Genomic DNA, 20,783 nt, shown 5'->3' with positions numbered 1-20,783 from the left:
CTCAAAGAGCCAAGGGAGACCCTGCTGAGAAGACTGCTGCCTGCTGGAGGGGGGAAGGTGGGAAGGGGGTGGGAGCGGGGGGCTCAGCTTGCTCCTACCCTGACTGTCCTCCCTCCATACCAGCCCTGATGGAGCCCAGTCCTCCCTCACCCCTCCCATGATTAGAGCCAGTAGTGTTGGCTGCAGGGCACACACAGGGAGGATCTCCCGACGCCCCCGTGCGCACCTCACTGACCAGACATTAAGAAGAAATATCAGCAATAACATAGCTTTATTTGCAGCTTAAAGACGGGGCGGGGTTTGGGGTGGTGGGGCCCGGAAGATGAGAGAATTGGGGGTGATGACACTGATACTGATCCCTCGGAGAAGCCGCCCTCGGGCCGTTAGATTTTGCGAGCGAAAGTCCCGTCCTTGATCTCGGTCCAGCGCTGCACCTGGGGTGGGGGTGGGTAGGATGGAGGAAGGTGGGGAGCGGGCGCTTGCTCAACTCAGCCGGCCCATCCACCCTCGCCCGGCCTGTCTGTGCGCTGCCCCTCTGTCCACTCACCCAGCTCATGGGGCACAGCGCGTGGAACACGCGTAAGTAATACTCGCAGGGCTGTGTGCTTTTCCCGCGGCGCCTCATCCTCTTGACGCAGGGACGGTAGTCTGCCGAGTGGGGCGGGGGGGAAGGAGCGGGCAGGTGGGCGGGGTCGCAAGCACGCCCCGCCCCCTCCACGCCAAGGCCGCGCCCTCCAGAAAGGTCCAGCTGCAGACCCGCCTCCTCCCCGCCAGGCCTCGCCTATTCTGTCACCCCACCCTTCCGTGACTTTATCGCACGCCTCCAGAATAGGCCCCGACCTTCCACTGATCGGTACCGCCCTATCATACAAGGCCCCTCCTCTCCCAGGTAGGCCCCGCCCCTTCAGACCGTGGTCCGCTCCACCTCCCACCCCAACGGTCTCCGCCCCCGCGGCGAGTCCAGGACCCTCTCCTCGTCCTCAGGTGGGGCGCGCCTCTTCCTGCCTCCCACCTTCTCTCACCCTCTCCCCCTAACTTGGCCCGCGAGGTTTTACCCAGCAAGTTCTGGTAACAGTTACGGGTCTGGTTCTGCTTGGGGAAGCGCAGGTCGAAGGGTGCCGTTGGCCATCTCCCGTTTCAGGGCTTTGGGCAATCAATACCCAACATCCACGAAGGCGGCGTCTGCTGCGGGGAGGGATGGGGTTCTGTGGGGCCTAGGGGGCGCCCCTCGCTCCGACCCGCACTCAGCTCCTGACCCCCACCACGAAACCCAGCCCCCGTTCCCACCCGTCCTGCCCTCACCAGGCTGATGTCAGCGGGTCACTGGCTCAGTTGTGCTTGTGGCTCCGTCCGGGGACCCCCTCGCTTCTGAGTCTCGAGGGTCCCAGCCCAGGAAAAACACGACCCTCCCGGTCGGATTGGCTGGGACCCCCGGAGCCCCAGCCAATGGACGCCGTTGCGCCGTTGCGTTGGGACGCGGGGCGGGGTCAGTGTGGACCTGCCTCCCCCGCCGCGACTCCCACCTCCGGCCCGACACCCCCACTTGGGGCCGGCGCTCACACACAGGCACCCGGGTGTTGCTCTTGCCGAGTCTCAGGCTCATGCTTTTAATCTCTGCGAAACTGGGCCACCACGCGGGCTCTCCCTCGATCCGCCCCCCGCCCCCCCAATATATAAAGATATAGATAGCTCTGGTCTCTACCGGAGAAGGAGCATCCCCGCCCAGCCTTTTCAGCACCCTGATTCTTACAGTAGAGGGGCACAACACCCAGGGGCCTGTGAGGAAGAGGAAAGAGACAGGGTGGGGTCCGGGCTCCTGGACGCCAGCGCTAGGTATAAGGCTGATCTGCAGGGTTCAGGGGCTACCTGGCCCCGCTGGGCTCCTCTGGACACTTCGGCGACTGAGGTTGAGTCCCCCGCATCCCGCTATTGAGGCCGCTGGGAACCGTGCATGCTGCAGAGAGAAAGCCAGAGAGGGCTTTGGGGGATCGGCAGGGAGAGAGTAGTAACTGCTCAATAAATACATGCTGACGGGGGGGGGGGGGGGGGGGGGGGGGGGGGGGGGGGGCGTGGTCCTGCTCCAGGGCCCGGCAAGCCTGAGCTGGAATCCACGTTTCCACCAGTGTCCCTCCTAGGTTTCTCTCCCTCCTGCCTCCTTAATATCAAGTTTGACTCTGGATCCTTTGCCCCAACATCCAAACGCACTAATATCTCTTTCCTCTTAAGAAGCCCTCTTTTGTCCCACATCCTATTCCAGCTTCCTCTTCAGGTCCCTCCTCCCCTTCCAGCAGATCATTTGGAAAGAGCTGGTCTACTCCTCCTCTCCGATTCCCCTCTTTACATACATATGTATGTATACAAGTAGTGGGAAAATACACATCTCATGAAATTTACCATTGTAACAATTTTAAAGGGTACAATTCAGTGGCATAAATTACATTCATAATGTTGTGCAAGCACCACCACTACCTAGCTCCCAGGACATATTCATCACCCCAAAAGGAAACCCCAAATCCATTAAGCAGTCACTTCCCGTTCCTCCCATCCCTTGCAGCTTCTGGCAGCCACCAATCTGCTTCCTGTCTCTTCAGATTTGCCTCTTCTGGACATTTCTTGCAAACGAAAATCGTACACTGTGTGGCCTTTTGTGTCTAGCTCCTTTGGCTCAGCCACATGTTTTCAAGAGTTGCAGCACGGTGACCCACTTCCTGTGCTCCCTTAAGCCTGCCCCACTCAGGTCTTCGTCCCCACCAGGTCACCTCCTTGCTGTTACGTCCAGAGGTCCTCTCTCGTCCCGTCTTCCTTCACCTGCTCGTGGCATCTGACACGGCTGCCCTCATGACGCTCCTCACTTTCTTCTGGTGTTCAGGATGCTGTTCAGTGTTCACTCTCTGACTATGGTTCGCCTTTCCCTAAACACCTTGGCTCTGTCTCCACCTGCAGTCACTCGCTGGTGACCTCCAGTCTCATAGCTTGCAGCAACCATCCATTTGCTGATGATTCCCCAAATCATTCCAGACTCATGTGTCCAGCTGCGTACCCCGCATCGTCACCTGACATCTCAGAATCAAGATGTCCAAAATGGAATTCCTGATCTTGTCCCTGACATCTACTCCACTCACAGCCTCCTTGACTGCTGCATCTTCCCAGTGGCTCAGATCCCAAACCTCAATGCCATGACAACATGCCCAATCCATGAGCTGATCCGTTGGCTCAACCATCAAAGTATCTCTGGAACCCCACCACTTCTCAATACCTCCATTCCTTCCCCTCTTGTCCAAGCCACCATCATCTTGTTCCTGCGTCATTGCAACTGCCTCCCCACTCTTCTCCCGGCACCCACCCTTCCTCCTCTACCTTCTCCACACTTCAGCCAGAGAGAGTCCTTTCTAACATACAGCAACTCCAGCCGTTCTGCTCAAAACCTCCAGTTTGCTCAGCATCAAACCCAAAGTACTTAAGATGGCCCCACATGATGGTGCCACCCTCGTGACTCCTGTGACCACAATTCCTACTCTGGGCTGTCCTGGAGCTCCCTCTTGGTCCAGCACATCGTGCACATTCCTGCCTCAGGGACTTTGCAGTGGTTGTTCCTTCTGAAGGGAACGAATTTCCCCAGATGCCCACACGGCTTCCTCACTCCCCTCCTTCAGATCTTTACACAAATGACACTAGCTCACTGAGGCCCTCCCAGACCACCCAATCCAATACTGGAAGCTGCCTACCCCCACTCGTAGCCCTCCCTACCCTGCTGTTTGCCCGGAGCCCTATCAGCTAATAATGTACAATATAATTACTGTGGATTTTATTGTCAGAGTTCCCAGCTTCAGCACTACTGATATTTTGCGGAGGATCATACTTTGCTGTGGGGCACCATCGCATACATTGTGGGATGTTGAGCATCGTCCCTGGACTCTACCCAAAAGATGCCAGGAGGACCCCCCCCCCCAAATTGCTCAATGCCATGTCCATAGTGCACAGAATGATGCCTGGCACATAGTTGATACTCACTATACACTGAGAGCACAAAGGAAAGTGGAAAAAGAAGGAATGATCCTCTCTACCTCATGGATAACAGAGTTGACAATACACGTTAGCTGTCACCCCAAATACCTGGACGAAGGAGCAAAGATGCCCACTTCCTCCTTTATCTTCTCCACCTTGGAGACCATATCCTTCATACTCTCAATTTCCAAGAGAGTGGGCAAGAGAATCTCCAAAGACGACCCCACTGTGGCCATGGGGCACTGGTCCGGCACCCTCTTGGGCTCTTGAGATACTCTCCTGGGCTGTTGGGAGACCCTGGCCTCCATCTTTGAGACAGGGGTCAGAGAGGTAGGAGACTCCATTACGTCCTCCCACCTCGCTGAGGGCAGAGAGATGGGAGTCAGGGAGGCAGCATTCATCTTGGGGCTGCTGGTGGCACGCTTGGGGAAGGGGGACGCTTTGGAAGGCCCCTTTGGGTCCTGGGGCACCTCCTCCACCTCCGCCCATGGATGCGTGTTCCCCTTCGCCCAGGCCCCCAACTGTGGCTGCTCCCTGACCACCACCGGCATCTCCTCCAGCAAGGACACCTTGGTGGTGCTGAGGGGTACTGTGTCCATAGTTGGCATGGCAGACCCCTGCTGGGTTGAGAGCCAGGAGGGCAGATTGGACAGAGCTGATCTCAAGGAGGGATCCTTGGTACTGGCAGTGATCATCAGCTTGGCACAGGTGAGCCCTTCCACTGAGAAGGGCCCGGTCTGCCCCTGTGAGGCTTCCTCGATGGCCAGCTCCTGGGTCTTGATCCACTTCTGCTGCTGCCCCACCTCCTTGGATTTGAAGCCCAGCATGTCCAGAGAGATCTCCTCCTTCATCCTGCGGACTTTGTCCTCCAACTTGCCCTTGTCATTCAAGCCATCCGCGGTGACATCCTGGGCTCTGCTGACCAGGACTTCCTCCGACTCCTTCTCGGTGGTGGTGAAAGGCAGCTCCAGGGATGTTTTCTGAGTCCTCACCTCTACTATGTTTGTCTCCTGGGTGCCCATCAACACCATGGCTCTGGCTTCCCTTCAGGCTTGCTTTTCTCAAGCACATCTCCTCCGTGACTTCCCGCAAGCAACACGCCAGTGGTGGCAGGGTCCAATGTCATTTGGTATTGGGTAGGTAAGGTCAGAGCCTTATGGGACGGGGTAGGTAGGAACATAGATTTCCTGTTTGGAGCGGGGGGGACACAGCCTTCGGGGGAACAGCAAGTGTATGCGCGGCCTTCTGAGATGGGGCAGGCATGGCTGGGGCCTTGTGGGGAGTAGCCAATACATGTGTGGCCTTCTGAGATGGGGCAGGTGTGGTTGGGGCCTCGTGGGGAGTAGCCAATACATGTGTGGCCTTCTGAGATGGGGCAGGTGTGGCTGGGGCCTCCTGGGGAGCAGCAGGAAAAACTGGTGCTTTCCGGGATGGAGCAGGTACAGCCAAGAACTTCTGGGACTGGTCAAGGATGAATGGAGCCTTACAAGAGGCAGCAGGGATGGCTGGGGGCTTCTGGGAGGGCGGCGGCCACAGTCTCTGCACGGAGTCCAGAGGCCTGGCCTGTTCGTTGCACCTGTGGAAGTCAGGAGGGTAGGTGGCTGGGCAGAGGGAGGACGTGGACAAGGTGCTGGCCTCCGGGTCCATCAGGTCGTCCATGTCCTGTTGCCATGGGTACATATGCAAGGGATCACAGGAGCCCAGCAAGGGCATTTCAGGGCTGTCCTCTGAGATACAGAGTGAAGGGGTCTCAAGTAAACCTGCCAGGCATGTGGCCCCGTCAGAATTACAGCAACCCTGTAGGTAGATGGAGGGGAGGGGAAGGATGGTCAAGGCCAGTGGAGATGCCCAGACCCAGGCCCCCAGCCCCCTCCCCCCTCAGACCCAGGGGTCCAGACCCCCAACCCCCTCCTCCCTCAGACCCAGGTTCCAGGCCCCCAGCCCCCTCCCCCCTCAGACCCAGGGATCCAGACCCCCAACCCCCTTCTCCCTCAGACCCAGGGGTCCAGGCCCCCAGCCCCTCCCCCCTCAGACCCAGGAGTCCAGGCCCCCAGCCCCTCCCCCCTCAGACTGTGAGTTGCCCTCCTCCCTCTGATTCTAGAGTTGGCCCCGGCTCTCAGTATATTGGAAGCCTTGGAAGAGGATGCCATGTGATCAGGTGTATTGGAAATGATGCTGAAGATGGTCCGAAAGGTGATGCTGGGCTTCTCTGGTGGGGTGGGGTGGAAGAAAGCAGTCTGAGCTCTCAGCAGAAGGGTCAGAATTTCGGGGTCCTTTCATGGAGGCAGAGGGAGGGGGGTGTGCTCACTGGCAACTTGGACTTTGGTTTGCGATCTCTCAGGGGAGAGGTCCGGTTGCGACCTGTAAGGACAATTTGGTGTGACTTTGGCGGCTTCAGCACTAGGATCCCCACCCTTCCCCCCTGCCCTGCAAGGCAGTAAGGCCCCAAGGCTACTTCTTTTCTGTCGATTTCTTTCTCGTGTCAGCTTGCTCCAGCTGTGACCAGCCTAGCGGCACGGAGTCACCCAGGGCCTGAGACTTGAATTTGCGCCTGAGGGTCTGGCAGCGGGAGGAGGAAGGGCAGTCAGGAGGTGCAGCCCCGTCAGCCTTTTCCCCTCCAGGCCCACCGGGGCCGCTCACCTTGGCCTTCCTCTGTCTCTGAGTTGTCAGAATTTTGTAAGGAAAGGTGGGCTCGACAATCATGACTGGAAAGGCAGGGGGACACTTCAGGTCAAGGACCCCAATGGGGATGACACGGTGCGGGGGGAGGCCCAGAGGGGACTCCTGGGGGGCTCGGCCAGGGGAGAGAGGGGTATGATGCTGAGGCGCTGTCCGTGCCTGGTGGAGGAGAAGCTGAGACTCAGGGAAGGGCCTGATGGAAACCCAAGCCAGCTCACCTGAATGTCTGTGGTGAAACGGGTCCTGTGGACAGGAAGAGGGGCAATGAGGAAGGGTGAGATCTTCCTGGTTTCCACATCTCCATTACCTACCCAGCCCAGGACTCCAGGGCCCCAGCCCCTCTCCCCTCAGACCCAGGACTCCAGGCCCCCAGCCCCTCCCCCCTCAGACCCAGGTATCCAGCCCCTGTTCTCTCCCCCCTCAGACCCAGGGGTCCAGGCCCCCAGCCCCTCCCCCCTCAGACCCAGGTATTCAGCCCCTGGTCCCTCCTCCTTCAGACTCTGGAGTGCAGGCCTCCTCCTTCAGAGCCAGGGGTCCTGGCCCCAGCTCCATTCCTGGGGCTCCTGTACTTCTGGCTTTTGGTCTTGGCACCCTCTCGAATCTAGAACCATAGCTGCCCCCAGGGGTCTGTGGGGTCAGGGCCCACCTGGAGGTGCCACATGGCCCAGGTCCATGGGGGGCGTGTGGAGGGTCCTGGGGGCCCAGGAGGGGGCGGGCTGCCAGAGCAGGTTGATGAGGCGGATCCAGCGGTCAAACAGGAAGCTGACCTCATTGTCAGGGGCGTCCAGCTCCAGGTAATAGCGGCAGCCCGTGACCAGACGCAGCTTCAGGTTCCAGGCAGACAGGTCGTGGACGTAGAGGTGGGCCAGGTCCAGCAGGACCATCCTAGCAGAGGCAGGAGATGGAAGCGGAAGAGCAGAAGATGGGGGCGAGGTGGCAGGGGATGGGGGGATGGCGGCACCTGGTGAGGACGAGGCTGGAGCGCTCCGTGCCCGCGGGGTGCTGGGCCATCAGCAGGATGTCTGGCAACACCAAGCCTGGCAGGGAGGCGGCCACGCCCATGGTCACTCGGTTGGTTCTGTGGTGCACATACACTGGGGCCCCACGACTGGTCACCTGGGGATCCAGGGAGAGGGGGTGGGACCACTCCTTTCTCTTATGCTCCTCTGGCACCTCCACACAGAGCTCCACCCCCCAGCCCCCCAGCTGCCTTGTGCCCTCCTGGGCCCAAATCCCCCAGCCCAGGGGGTCTCCCTTCCCTCCTGCCCCTCTCTGCCCCCAGGGCACAGGGAGCCAGGGACCTGGACAAAGTTACTCTCGAACATGGGCAGCGGGCGGAGGGGCAAGTACTCGCCCTTCTGGAGGGTCTTCTGCAGCTCACCCAGGGTGGGGACCCACTTCAGGGGGCCCTGGAGTGGCTCCCAACGCCTGATGTTCCAGAGCCGGTTCATGATGGCTGCAGAAAGTGTTGGTCACCCGGGACACGGAGGCAGGGTGCCGGCCCCCCAGCCCACCGGCCCCAGCCCCTTGGGCTTCAGCGGTTCCAGAGGGTGGAGCTTCCCCAGGGCTTGGACAGGGCCCTGCAGAGGTGCTCAGCCCTGGCCTGGGGGAGGAGACTTCGGTGGAGGAGTTTTGTGACCTCATCGGACACAGCTGCAGCTCTTCCTGGGAAGTCTCCAGGGGCCTTCAGCTCCCTTCCCCTCCAGGAACCTGTCCTGGAGTCTTGAGGGCTGGGGTGGGTGAATCAGAAGCCCCTGCTCCAGACCCAAACCAAGGACGACCCGGGGCCCTGGGAGGGGCCGTCTGGGATGTTTTAAGTGAATAATTAAACAAAAGGGTTTCTGACTCTTAAGAGGGGAGGCCTGAATTACAGTCCCAACTTGCCACTGACCCATGTCTATACCCTGGGTAAGGTCTATACCCTCAGGAGCCTCAGTTTCCCTGTATCTAACTTGTTTGTGTCTGTGGCAACAGTTGCTCTACATTGGTTATAAAGAAAGGGACATGAGGTTTGGAATAAGCCAGACCTTTGGCAAAATCATATTCTGCCTCTCCCTAGCTGTGTGGCCTTAAACGACAGGCATCCCTGAGGAGCCTCAGCTTCCCTCATCTGTAAAATTGGGGGGTACTGGAGGATGCACGGGATCCTGTAAGTAAAACCCCGCACTTAAGGCATGGCGCAGAGCAGGCGCACAGTGAATGGCCATTCCTGTCCCCTTCTGAGGGCTTTCGGGGCGGGGGGTGCTGATGTTCTGTCATTCTAAATATAGTGGTTATTATTTTTTCATGTGTCATGCAAAATACATGGTCATTGTAAAAATTCTGGAAAATACAGAGAAGCACAAATAACAAAAGTCACCCACAATCCCACCTCCACCTTGTACCCTGAGGTGGCCATAGTCAACACTTTGGTGTATTTCCTTCTAGGATTTTTAAATAATCCATGGATTATACGTATCTATACAAAATGGGGATCACACAGTGGTTTGTAGCCTTGAGGCCTGCTTCTTCTATGCCTAAAGCAGTCTCTGTAGCATCCCTCTTCATGGCTGGTGTATTCCATCACATGGATGCACTGTCATGTACATAACCATCGCCTACTGTTGGACATCTAGGTTGTCTCCAGTTTGCTGTTGTAAACACTGCCATAATGAACAACCTTGAGCCTGCAGCCTTGCCCTGTACTAGTACTGTTGGTCACAGGGTAACCTTCTGTAACTATCCATTAAATATTTATTTATTGACTGTGAGACTAAGAACTCACAGTCTCTGGGGGACTGATGGTTCCTCTACTTCCCTGTCCACGGAGGGCCCCCAAGGACCCCAGCATCCAGCCCCTGGCCCGCAGAGAAATCACGTCTAAGTGGGTATGTATGGCAAATTTAATTCCCTCTTCTCTATCTCACAAAGGTTCTCACATTTTTGTACAAAAACCCAGGCCTCCTTTTCCCCTCCCTCCCCACCCCAACACAGAAAGTAATTGTTTAATAAATAATATATGCTCCTGCCCAAGCCGAGAGGGGTGGGGGTCAGGGAGACACTGTGGCCAGACTTCTTAGAGATCCAAGAATCCGGGACACCAGTTCCCTCCTCAGGGACCCCCGAGTCCACCTGCCTCCCACCCACCCCCTTAAATAAATAAGTATAAATAAGGCACAGATGCCCCCCTGCCCAGGTCTCCTGGAGGGATCGTCTCTAACTAGAGGGAGACAATGGTGAGGGCGGAGTCCTCCGGCTGCCACGCCCCCAGTTCCGAAATAAATAAATAAATAAGGTCTGGCTTTGAAGGGCGCTGGTGGCTCTAGGTGGAGGGTCACAGCCGAGTCTTCAGCAGCAGCAAGCCCCGCACAGCCCAGTCGAGCGTCAGGTGCAGCCCCCCAAGGATGGCATGGGCCGCCCGGACGCCTCCCCAGGGTGAGGCCGGGGGAGCCAGGGGGGGTGCCGGTGGGTCTGGGGGCGCCTGGGGCAGGGCCAGGCGGGACATCTGTCAGGAGAGGACAGAGGGTTAACATCAGGCCAGGGGTGCAGTTAGGGTCCGGGGAAGCGGGAATTTGGAGCCTGTACTGAATCAGGGTTGGGGAGGTCCAGCTTGCATATTTCCACTGTGTCTCTGGCCTGTGAGGTGGGGTGTCTGGGTTGGGAGTTCTTCAGGACATTGGGTTCAGAAAATTGAGGCTGGGGCCAAAAGGTGGGGGTCTTAAGGCTGGGGTTCTAGGGCCAAGTTCAGAGGGCTGGAGGTGAGGTCTGTAGCAGCAGGGCCAGGATCCTGGGGCCTCGGTCTTAGATGTGGGGTCTCATTGTAGGATCAAGCTCAGAGACTCATGTGTGAGAGGTGGGGTCTCAAGTCTGGGGTCTCAGAGCTGAGAGTTGGAATTTGAGTTCCAGGGTCTTTGGGGTCACCAGAACCAGGAACCGGGGTCTGAAGTCTTACAATCTCAGGGTCTTGAGTCTGGGGTTTTAAAAGTCAGGGTCTTGGGGTCTTAAGGGCTCACAACCTAGATCTGAGCTCTTGGGGACCCAGGGCTCAGGGTCTGGGGTCTTCTAGTTTGAGATCTCAGGGTCCAAGTCCTTGAAATCTGAGGTTTGCAGAGCCAGGGTCTGCAGTCTGGCTTTAAGTCACGGTGCATCATCTGAGGGTCTGGGGTCTTGATGTGTCAGGATCTCAGGGCCAGGATATGGGTGGGTCTCAGGGTCTGGAGGCTCAGAATATCCTGGGCTTGGGGTCTGGATTCCTCCTGTTTTGGGACCGGGGTCTCCAGGTCTTGGGGTGAGGGTTTGGATTCTCAAACCTTAGGGCTTCAGGATGGGAGTCTTGGAGTCACAAGACCATGGGGTTTCTGAGTCTCAGGGTGAGAGTTTAGAGTTTCCAGGCAGGATTTTGGAGTCTGGGGTCTCAGGGACACAGGGTGAGGGTCTCGGAGTAGGCCTGGGGTCTGGGGTCCTGGGGTCGCAGAGCCAGGTGATCGTACCAGGAGCTGCAGCCGGCGCAGCAGCCGGTCCAACCGGGCCTGCAGGGCGCCTAGATCGGGCTCCAGGGTCCGCAGGGAAGGGCCTCCTGCCCGGCGCAGCCACTGCACATGCCTTAGGTAGGAGAACAGGTCTGCCCGCAGCCGTGTCAGCACTCCCGGGAGCTGGGGGACGGGTGGGGTGGGGGGTGGCGTCAAGGAGCACCTGGCACCTGTCCACTCCAGCCCCTAACCCCCTGTACCCACTTCACCGCCCAACTCCCACCTTTGACCCATCCCTTGCCCTTACCTGCAGGGCTCCCAGCGCCCCCGCACTCATGGCCAAGGTGGGGAGGGAATCCAGGTTGTGGTCTCCGTCAGCTGGGAATTTGTCTCTCTTGGGGAGAAAGAAGCCGTGAGAGGGACCCTGCCCAGCTCCGGGGGTCGCTTCATCCCCCACCACGAGCCCCGGACTCCTTTCTCCCCCTCTCTGCCACCGTGGTAGCCCAGACGCCCTCCCCGTTCTCGGTCTTGGCCCCAGCCCATCCCCTCCAGGCTCTCCTACCAGCTGTGCGGCCAGCTGCCGAGTGTCCGCCAGGAGAGAGCGGGTCAGGAGGACGGCGCTGTCCAGCTCAGCCCGAGGGTCTGGGGAGGCCCGTGGGGGGCCAGGAGGTGGCCCCGGGGCAGCAGCTCTACCTGGCCACAGGCTCAGCGCGACCAGGACCAGGCAGCAAACACCTGAGGGAGGGAGAGGACAGAAAGGAGGCTCAGGCCCGACCGGGGGGTCTGAGGGAGGAGGGGCTGGGGTGGGGGTCCTGAGTCCCAGGGCGGAGCGCCCAGGGCACGTCGCAGGGCCTGGGCGGGTTTCCCTCTCCCTCTCTGGCTCTGGTCGCCCCGCCCGTCGGAGCAGACGCGCCCCGGGGCGGGTAGACGGGCCGGGCGTCTCCCGTCCGCCCCCGGACGCCGGAATCTGGGCCCCGGGGCGGGGCAGGAGGGGGGAGACACAGGCCAGAACCTGCCCCCTCCCGAGGCTCAGGAGCCCGAACCGGACTGAGAGCAGGGGAAGGAGACCTGGACAGAGGTCCGGGGGCCTTGACCCCTCCCCGGGAGACCTCCGCGTAGGCCCCACCAGAGTGGACCGCGGAAGGCCGGGCCGCAGCGCCGGGGATACCCCACAGCACACCTGGGCGGAGAGAGGCAGAGGCGCGGGCGCGCCGGGCTCGCGGCGGGGAGAGAGGGACCCGGCGGTGCTCAGTGCGGGGGCTCTGGCCCGCTCCCTCCGCGGCCGCCCATCCCCCAGCGGCCCCGCCCACCCCGCCCGCCAGCCAATCAGCGACCCCCGGGCCGCCCCGCTCCCGCAGCACACCCCCAGCCCGCCCCCGGGCCCTCCCAGGCCGCGGTCTGTCCGCCCGTCCGTCCGCATCCGTCTGGCTCTCCTGTTTCTGTCTGCACCCCTGTGTCTCCCTCTGTCTTTCCTCCCCGTAGCTGGGGTCGGTGTTCTGGGCTTGCTCTCACCTCCTTGGCCTCTCTGCCTCAGTTTCTCTCCCGGAGCCTCTCTTGTTGAGGTCCCTGGGAGTCTGCGTCTCTCGGTCCCCGCTGACTCCCTGGGGGTCCCGGGCCCTTTGGGATCACCCCCTGGCCTTCGTCTGTCTCTGTCTGTGAGTCTCCATTTCTCTCTGCCTCGCGCTGCCCTGCCGGTGTCTCCGCGTCTCTGATCCGTCCTTTCATGTCTCGCTCTGCCCGTCCCTTCTCTAGGCCTCCTGCTTTCTCTGAATCTCCTTCCCGCTCGCTCCGTCTCCGCCTCCCCATTGCTCCCTCGCTCTCCTCCGTCTCTCGGTCCGATTCTGCTGTCTGTCTGCTCCCCACCCTTCCCGCCGACGGTCCCTCCCTCCTTCCTCCCTGTCCCCCCTCCAGGAGCTTGAACCAACTTACTGTTCATGTCCCCACAGGGCAGGGGTTCCCCAGGGCAGGGGGCAGGGGGCTGGGGGCCTTTAACCCTTCCCTGTCCGCTGCCGTGGGAGCCCTGGGGGTCAGCTGGGCCTCGGCCTGGGGAGGGGAGGCATGTGCGTGTGAGCAGCGAGGGCCGCGGCAGTGAGGGAGTGTGTGCGCCTGGGGGGTTATATAGGGGGCCGGGGCGGGCGGGCGGGGGGCAGGCGGCAGGGGAGGGCGGCCTGACACATCCTGACTCACCCTCCCTGCCTGCCTTTTCCATTCCGACGGAGCCGGCTGCCTCGCAGGGCTCACGCCGCCGCGCTCGGAGGAGGGCACGGAAGGAAAAGTTGGAAAAGTTGAAAAGGGAAAGGGGGGGTGGTCGGAGAGGGGCTGGTGAGGTCATTGGCGTCCCCTCCCTCCACCTCCTCGGCCGGCCGCCGCCGCCGCCGCCGCCGCTGCCGGGGCAGACACGCGCAGCTCAAGAGCTGGGGCCTGGCTGCGGGGTGGGGGTCCGGCTGGACCAGGACAGGCAGAGAGATGGAGAGGCAGGGGGTGATGCAGACGGGGTAGAGGTGGCAACGGGACCACAAGACGCAGGCCTGGGGGGTTGGAGGTGAGACGGAGAGAGACTCCCAGGGACAGAGAGAGATGGAGAGGCCGAGACCCAGGCAAGGAGGTAGAGACACACAGAGAAATGGGGACATGGGACAGAGGTGGGGAGTCTGAGGTGCAGAGATGGAGACAGCCAAGGAGACACGCTGCAGAGGCAGAGAAACAGGAGAGCAAAGTGAGGTTTGAGGGGCACGATGAAAACAGCAGGAGATGTCTGGAGAGACCCAGAGAGACCCCCAAAAGGAAAAGGGACAGAGAAAGGCATGCCAGAAAGAGGGGAGGCAGGCGGCAGAAAAGAGATACACAAGGCAGGGTGACAGAGATGGAGAAGTCCCAAGGGGCAGAGATCCTCTGAGTGATGCTGGATGACGAGGACTCAGCAGTGGGGACTGAGAGAGGGGGGCCTTTCTCCAAGAGACACGTTGGAACATGGTGAGAGAGGACCAGAGGCAGAGAGACAGGGACCAAGAGAAAGAGGCATCGAGACACCCAGTAGAGGTGAGACCTCGGGCACATGGCTTCACCTCTCTGTGCCTTGGTTTCTCCATCTGTGAAATAGGGATACCCCGGGCACGACCCCCTCCCAAAAGCCTGTGTGAGGATACAGTGAGTTCACGCCTGTAAAGCACACAACCAGCTCTCAGTAAATGCGAACTATTGCTATTCTCACCGTTGATTTTTATTAACATATCCAGGGAGACAGAGGAAAAGAGGGAGCCCCTGGGAGAGATGGAGATGGTGAGACCCGGAGAGAGCAGCTGGGATGGGTGGGGGGAGCTGGAGACCAGTACATGGCAGGGAGGACACCACGCGGAGAGGTGGAGAGGTGGAGATGCGGAGAGGGGTGGGAGCAGGGGTGGGAGACACAGACTCAGGGGGACGGTGGTGCCAACACAGATGCACACAGGGAGTACCAGGTACGTGGAGCAGAGCTGGCCCCGGGGATTCACGGCAGAACGAGTGAGGGACCATGACAGGAACCCAAGTCCCCAGGAGCACCCCAACCCCCAGGATAAGGGTGGCAGAGAAGGGTGGAGGGTAGTGAGAAGACAGAAGGTGACAAGGACTTCCAAAGGTCTTCCCGCAGACACCCCTCCCCCCCACCCCTGAGACCGCTGAGTGGGCAGGGGGGCTCTGAGGATGAATGCTGGCTGAAGTCCTCCCCCTCCCATGCCCCACCACTTGGGGGGGCAACTGCTCAGGTCCCCAGGGAGGTGAGGTCACAGCCCCCCCATGGTGGGACATGACCTCATCGCTTCAGGTAAGAGCTCCCTCTGCCTCTCTGTCATGGCCACCCCTGCCAGGGCCCCCCAGGGGCCCTCCCCAGCCCCTACTCATGCTGGGACCCAGGCCTCTGACCACTGGGTCTCCGCCCCTCAGGGGGCCTGTTTCCGGCTGAGTCAGCGTGGGGGGGCCCAAGGCTACGTCAGTGAAGGGAGAACTGACGTAGCCCCCCCCCCCAAGACCGGTGGGGCCAGCCAAGGTGACTCAGGCCACCAGCCTGGGAGATGGACTGGTCTGAGGGGATGGGGGACTGAGCCTGGGGCCAGCCTGAGAGCCACAGTAGGGATCTGATGATGGCAGCCCCTTCCACCTCCGGAGGAACCGGGGCTGCCGGCCCCAACCCCATTGCTTTAACCTAGGAGTCCAAGAGCCCAGCCCCTCCTCCCTCAGACTCAGGAGTCCAGACCCCCAGCCGCCTACTTCCTCAGATCCAGGGGTCCAGCTCTCAGCCCCCTCCTCCCTCAGAGCCAAGTGGCAGGTGTCCAGGTCCGAAACCCTTGTTTCAAGAAAGGTAGAGAAAACTTGTGGCCATTCTGCAATTTGGGGAGTGCTCTGTTGGGGAAGGTCAGGGGTCTAGGCATGGGTCATCAGTCCCCGACTAGTGACAGTCCCCTCGGCCTGCTTCGGCCCTCTCACCCCGGGGATGCGGGGTCATCTTTCCTCACTGTGGCAGCAGGAGGCCGGTGGGTGCAGGACAGGAGGGTGGGGGTTACTCAGGACTCCTGGGTCTTCCCCAGGGTTGAGGACACTCAGACTACTTCTGTGGAAAGGAGAGCAAGGAGAGACAAAGACAGAGACACGAGTAAAGAGATGGAGAGGCAGGGTAGGAGACTCACAAACAATGACAGGAGATGACTGTGACAAACAGAAAGAGACAGGAGCACAGAGGCCAGAGTGAGAGACAGAGATGCAAAAAAAAAAAAAAAAAAAAATTGTGACCCATACAGACGCAGAGACAAGCTCAGGGGCTCAGAGACAAAGGCTGGGGGTGACACGGAGCTGAGACTCTGAGGGGTGATAGCCGTGAGGGGAGATGCCACTGGGATATGACGGGGGACCCCAGGGGGTCCTTGCTCATGTGCTGGCCCCTGGGTGAGGTGGAGCTGGCTGGTGTGAGGTCAGCAGGTCCGAGTCTGTGTGTGTCTGTCTGTCTGTCCCTGGGGGGTCCTGTCTGGCCCCTGGGGGGTGACGGGGCAGGCGGGCCGCAGAGGCGGCCCAAACCTGTCATTAGTGGTGAGGGCCGTGACGGCGGCCCCCCCAGCCCCAAGCCGCGGTCCAGGGCCCTGCGGTCCCGCCCCCCACCCCCTCCTTGATCCCTGAGGAATCCCGGGAATTGGGAAGTGGGTCCAGATGATGTTGACACAGGAAACGGTCAGCAGCTGCCCGGCCTCAGCCCCACAACCCCTCTGACCCCCACCCCCGGCCCCCTGCCGAGCCCCTCGGACCTGTGTCATCTCTGACGAAGGCAACCCTGGGCCCACTCAGCACCCACCAGGATGTTTACGGGAGATGGGTAGGGCGGGAGGCAGCCTCAAAGAGCTTCTTGAGAAATGGGGTCTGGACTCCTGGACAGCTGCCCTCAGACCTAGTCCCCTTCCCCCTCCTCCCTCAGACCCCGGGGTCCAGATGCCCAGCCTCTCTTCCCTCAGACCTGGGAGTCCTGACCCCAAATGCTCTCTTCCTCTGATCCAAGTGTCCAGACCCCCAGCCCCTCTTCCCTCAGACTCAGGATCTGGACACAAAGACACACCGCCCCAGGAGAGCTGAGTCCCCTCCTCACTGGCTGGAAAGCTGAGTGGAGGTTCAGGGGAGAGTGAGGGATCATGTTCCCACCCCAGCCCCCAAGTTGACCTCCTCCCCCACCACTGGGGTGGACCAAACCAGAAGCTTGGGGATCCCAGTCGGACCCATTTCCCTGTTTGCAGAGGGGGAAACAGACCCAGCTAGAAGGGGCTCCCTTCCCATGAGTCCCCTCTCCACCACCTGGGGCCTCAGACCTATCGGATCCTGGCCCTCCCCATCAGGAGGCCTGGATGCCTTTGGGACCAGGGGACTCCGGAGCAAGAGCTCTGGCCTATGGCCTGACCCCCATTTTCTCATCGCCCTCTTAGGTCTCCTGGTTGCTAGGGGGCCTCCCTAACAATGGGGCTCAGTGAGGTCTTCTGGGCCTCAGGCCCCCTGCCCCTGGTTGCTAGGGTGAAGACTCCCTGGCAACCAGGTCTCAGGAGCCTTTGGGTCACCTGGAGCTGTCTTTCAGGAATGTTTACTAAGCAGAGGGATTCCCTGGCAAGAAGGTCTCAGGGTGCCCACTCCTCGGGTCCCCTGGTTGGCTAGGAGGAGAAGTCTTAGACTCCCACCTGCTTTCTACCCAGGTTGCTAAGGAGGCTCTTCTAATGCCAGGGCCCCATCCCACCCACAAGGCCCCTTCCACCTGGTTGCTAAGGAAGCAACTCCCTAGCAACCAGGTGTGACCAGGCCAGTGTGACACCCCCCTTCTTTCTTCCCAATTGCTAAGTGGGCTCCCTAGAAATAGAACTTAGAATTTGGGGGGGCCAGCCGGGCAGGCGGGTGGGGCGAGCCGGTTGCTGGGGTAATGGCCTTCAAGGTCTCTCCCCACAGAGGCCCCAGGAGTCTGGGGAGGCGACATGGTGGGGTCTGGGATCCCTGCTTTGGGCCTCTTCCTACTAATGCAGGGCTCAGTAGGTGAGGGGGCTGATGAGAGGGGTCAGAGAGCTGAGCAGAGGCCCTCCTCACCCTCCATACAGCCTCCCAACACCGCTCTTTTCTTTCACAGATGGGAATGGAATCCAGGGATTCTTCTATCCATGGAGTGAGCAGTGGAGGAAACTCTGGGTCCCCTGGGGATAAGGAGCCCAGACTAGACTCTTGGTCTAAAGGGAGGAGGGGCTGGGGTCTGGACCCCTGGTCTGAGGGAGGAGGGCCTGGGGCCTGGCTCCTGGGTCTGAGGGAGGAGGGGCTGGGGACCCGGACCCCTGGGTCTGAGTGAGGAGGGGCTGGGGACCCGGACCCCGGGGTCTGAGGGAGGAGGGGCTGGGGGCCTGGACCCCTGGGTCTGAGGGGGAGGGGCTGGGGACCTGGAACGCTGGGTCTGAGTGAGGAGGGGCTGGGGACCCAGACCCCGGGGTCTGAGGGAGGAGGGGCTGGGGGCCTGGACCCCTGGGTCTGAGGGGGGAGGGGCTAGGGGCCTGGACCCCTGGGTCTGAGGAAGGAGGGGCTGGGGACTTGGACCCCTGGGTCTGAGGGAGGAGGGGCCGGGGGCCTGACCCCTGGGTCTGAGGGAGGAGGGGCCGGGGGCCTGGACCCCTGGGTCTGAGGGAGGAGGGGCCGGGGGCCTGGACCCCTGGGTCTGAGGGAGGAGGGGTCTGGGGGCTGGACCCCTGGGTCTGAGGGAGGAGGGCCTGGGGACCCGGATCCCTGGGTCTGAGGAAGGAGGAGCCGGGGGCCTGGACCCCTGGGTCTGAGGGAGGAGGGGCCGGGGGCCTGGACCCCTGGGTCTGAGGGAGGAGGGGTCTGGGGGCTGGACCCCTGGGTCTGAGGGAGGAGGGCCTGGGGACCCGGATCCCTGGGTCTGAGGAAGGAGGAGCTGGGGGCCTGGACCCCTGGGTCTGAGGGGGGAGGGGCTGGGGGCCTGGAGTCCAGGGTCCCGCATGAAGTAAGCACTAGGCCGGCAGCCCCAGAGCCTGGTATGGGGTTAGGCTCTGTGAGGAAATCTGCTCCTCGCGTTGGTCCCCAGGCTGTGAGGGAGATGTCTGGGACCGGGAGAGCTGTGGGGGCCAGGTGGCAATTGAGAACCCGAATCTCTGTCTGCGTCTACGATGCTGCTACCACGATGGGGTCTGCTACCACCAGCAGCCGGATGGTGTGTGCCGGGGAGCCGGGGCCCCTGGGGGGGGCTGGTGGCAGGGACCCCTTGGTCTCACAGCTCCCTGCTTTGTGCAGAAAACATGCAGAGGAAGCACATGTGGGCACTTAGCTGGATGTGCGGAGGCCTCCTCTTCCTGATCTCCAGCATCTGCCTGTTCTGGTGAGTGGGGTCGGGGCTCGGGGGGGCTCCCCTGCCCTGGCGGGCGGGGCCAGGTGGACGGCACAGCTGAGGGTGTCCCCTCCCTGCCAGGTGGGCCAAGCGGCGGGATATGCTGCGGCTGCCGTGGTTCCTGAAGAGCAAGTGCAACCTATCCCAGACCGTCTCTCTGTTACCCAAGGACCGGACACGGAGCGAAAAGAAGATGGCGTCCATTGGCAGCATACCCACAGAGGGGGCCCTGGACGTCTCAGGGGGCACTGATGAGGAAGGGCACGGAAGGGGGGCGAAGAAACGGAAACAGGGGAGGAGGAAGATTAGGGGCACCCCTGGAGGGATCCCTCAATACAGATATAGCACAGAGATGCATGGTCTCTTTTCTGAGAAGCATGAAGCAGGAGACGGATAAGACCCGGAGGCAGAGAGAGAGAGAGAGAGATAGAGTGTATGTGTGTGTGTGTGTGTGTGTGTGTTTTGGGGGGTGCCTGGGCTGTGATCATGCAGGGTGTGAGCTGACGGGCATCTGGGGTCCAGGGGTAAGTGGGGAGGATCCGAGCTGAGGGGAACTTGGGCTGACGGGGGGAGGCCTGAGCTGATGGGGGTCCTGAGTTGAGTGTAGGTCCTGGGCTGTGATTACGGGGGTCTGGACTGAGGGGCTTGGGTGAGTTGTGGGTGGCCTGGGCTGGGACTGCAGCTGGGCTGGGGGGACATGGACCACCGTGCCCCTCAGCTGTCCTTCTGCCGCTGCCTGACAGCCTCTGCTGCCTGCCCTTGGGGTCCTGCCGCCCTTGGGCCAGCAGGCATTTGCCTTGCTTCCCACGAACGAACACTGGACGACTATAGCTCTCAGACTCCCTAGTGGTGGCACGGAAATTTTCCTGGAACTTCATTACAGTTGAAGACTCATCGCGCTCAGTCCTCTTTCCTCCGCCCCTCCTTTTTCAGGTAACAGAGCTACTCCAACCTACCCTCCATAAGTATGTCCCCAACAAATATCTTGCACGTCTTCATCCCTCTGTCTGCATCTCTGGGGACCTCAAACTAACAGAGGAACCTGGGCTGAGGGAGGTCTGGACTCAGGGGGTGGGTCTGGGCTTGAGATCCTTGCCCCCCACTCCTGTCCCCCTCCATGAGGCGACAGCGTGGAGCTAGGCTCCTAGGTCCCCAAGGGCTTGGGCAGCCCCTCCCTCACACCCTGCCCCAAGTGCCATCCCTCTCCAGACAGATATGAAGCACAGTGAGGCAGAGCCCTTTATCCAGGGGAGGATAGATGGAGGACAGGTAGGCATCCTGGCAGCCAGATGGTGATGGGGCAGCTGCACATCTCCATCGTGTCCTGACAGGTGTGGCCATGCGTTCGTCTGTAGGAGGGAGGATGGGGTTAGTGGCTGCTCAGGACCCCTGCGTGTATCCCTGCATCCCAGGACCACCACCCAGGAGAAGGAGCCCTTTCCTCCCGCTTCAGTCCCTCACAATTGACTGACGCACTTGCTCATTGGCTCCTTCATTACTCCGTGCCCTGACTTGCGGCAGGCGACTGTGCCTTTAACTCACCGGAACTCAGTGGTACAAGGTGGGGAATGAGAGGCAAGGAAAGGCAGAGACGGAGAGACTTACACACAAAAAAAGAGAGAGGGGGAGACAAATATGTCGAGGGAAGGATAGAGGCACAAAGGATAAAAAAAAGACAGACAGACACAGGGACAAAGAGAAAGACAGGCAGAGACAGAGAAGGTGAAATGGGGGGAGAAATGACATAGGATGGGTTTGGCTCTGCACATCTT

General features: G+C 60.7%; 3 protein-coding genes across 5 annotated transcripts; 1 reads left to right on the top strand and 2 right to left on the bottom strand.

The window, feature by feature from the left end:
- Positions 1-261: 261 nt before the first annotated feature.
- Positions 262-8,719, bottom strand: FAM71E2 (family with sequence similarity 71 member E2). The gene is given in 15 exon segments (XM_032613329.1): positions 262-434; positions 548-648; positions 1,056-1,185; positions 1,303-1,776; positions 1,867-1,954; positions 4,114-5,035; positions 5,038-5,205; positions 5,208-5,875; positions 6,310-6,366; positions 6,461-6,564; positions 6,646-6,903; positions 6,905-6,927; positions 7,331-7,569; positions 7,646-7,800; positions 7,986-8,719. Coding segments are annotated over 11 exon segments (2,772 nt in total). The 5' UTR covers positions 8,136-8,719; the 3' UTR covers positions 262-434; positions 548-648; positions 1,056-1,185; positions 1,303-1,776; positions 1,867-1,926.
- Positions 8,720-8,812: 93 nt separating this feature from the next.
- IL11 (interleukin 11) lies at positions 8,813-13,209 on the bottom strand. Its single transcript, XM_032612951.1, has 5 exons — positions 13,062-13,209; positions 11,695-11,867; positions 11,440-11,526; positions 11,154-11,315; positions 8,813-10,168 (listed from the first exon to the last, which is right to left on the bottom strand). The coding sequence occupies exons 1-5, from the start codon at positions 13,066-13,068 to the stop codon at positions 9,998-10,000; spliced, it is 600 nt and encodes a 199-aa protein (XP_032468842.1). The 5' UTR covers positions 13,069-13,209; the 3' UTR covers positions 8,813-9,997.
- Positions 13,210-13,332: 123 nt separating this feature from the next.
- Positions 13,333-19,448, top strand: TMEM190 (transmembrane protein 190). 3 transcript variants are annotated; one of them, XM_032612927.1, is made up of 6 exons: positions 13,333-14,171; positions 14,369-14,411; positions 17,752-17,787; positions 18,712-18,837; positions 18,918-19,002; positions 19,093-19,448. In XM_032612927.1, the coding sequence occupies exons 1-6, from the start codon at positions 14,103-14,105 to the stop codon at positions 19,406-19,408; spliced, it is 675 nt and encodes a 224-aa protein (XP_032468818.1). In that variant the 5' UTR covers positions 13,333-14,102; the 3' UTR covers positions 19,409-19,448. The 3 variants fall into 3 exon arrangements, with proteins under 3 accessions (XP_032468818.1, XP_032468821.1, XP_032468822.1); XM_032612930.1 differs by having other exon boundaries at positions 14,086-16,082; XM_032612931.1 differs by lacking the exon at positions 17,752-17,787 and having other exon boundaries at positions 14,086-14,934.
- The last annotated feature ends 1,335 nt before the right edge of the window (positions 19,449-20,783 follow it).

Source organism: Phocoena sinus, chromosome 19, assembly GCF_008692025.1.
Source record: "Phocoena sinus isolate mPhoSin1 chromosome 19, mPhoSin1.pri, whole genome shotgun sequence".
NCBI classification, from domain to species: domain Eukaryota; kingdom Metazoa; phylum Chordata; class Mammalia; order Artiodactyla; family Phocoenidae; genus Phocoena; species Phocoena sinus.
Note: the sequence above shows the minus strand (reverse complement) of the source record. Positions and strands in the feature narration are given on the sequence as shown.

Coding starts and splice junctions, on each gene's coding strand:
- IL11 (XM_032612951.1), bottom strand. Junction 11,527..11,694: donor GGCAGCTGGCCGCACAGCTG/GTAGGAGAGCCT, acceptor TTTCTCCCCAAG/AGAGACAAATTCCCAGCTGA. Junction 10,169..11,153: donor TGCGCCGGCTGCAGCTCCTG/GTACGATCACCT, acceptor CTCTCCTGACAG/ATGTCCCGCCTGGCCCTGCC.
- TMEM190 (XM_032612927.1), top strand. CDS start 14,103: ATGGTGAGAGAGGACCAGAGGCAGAGAGACAGGGACCAAGAGAAAGAG. Junction 14,412..17,751: donor CCCTGGGAGAGATGGAGATG/GTGAGACCCGGA, acceptor TTTCTTTCACAG/ATGGGAATGGAATCCAGGGA. Junction 17,788..18,711: donor GGGATTCTTCTATCCATGGA/GTGAGCAGTGGA, acceptor GTTGGTCCCCAG/GCTGTGAGGGAGATGTCTGG.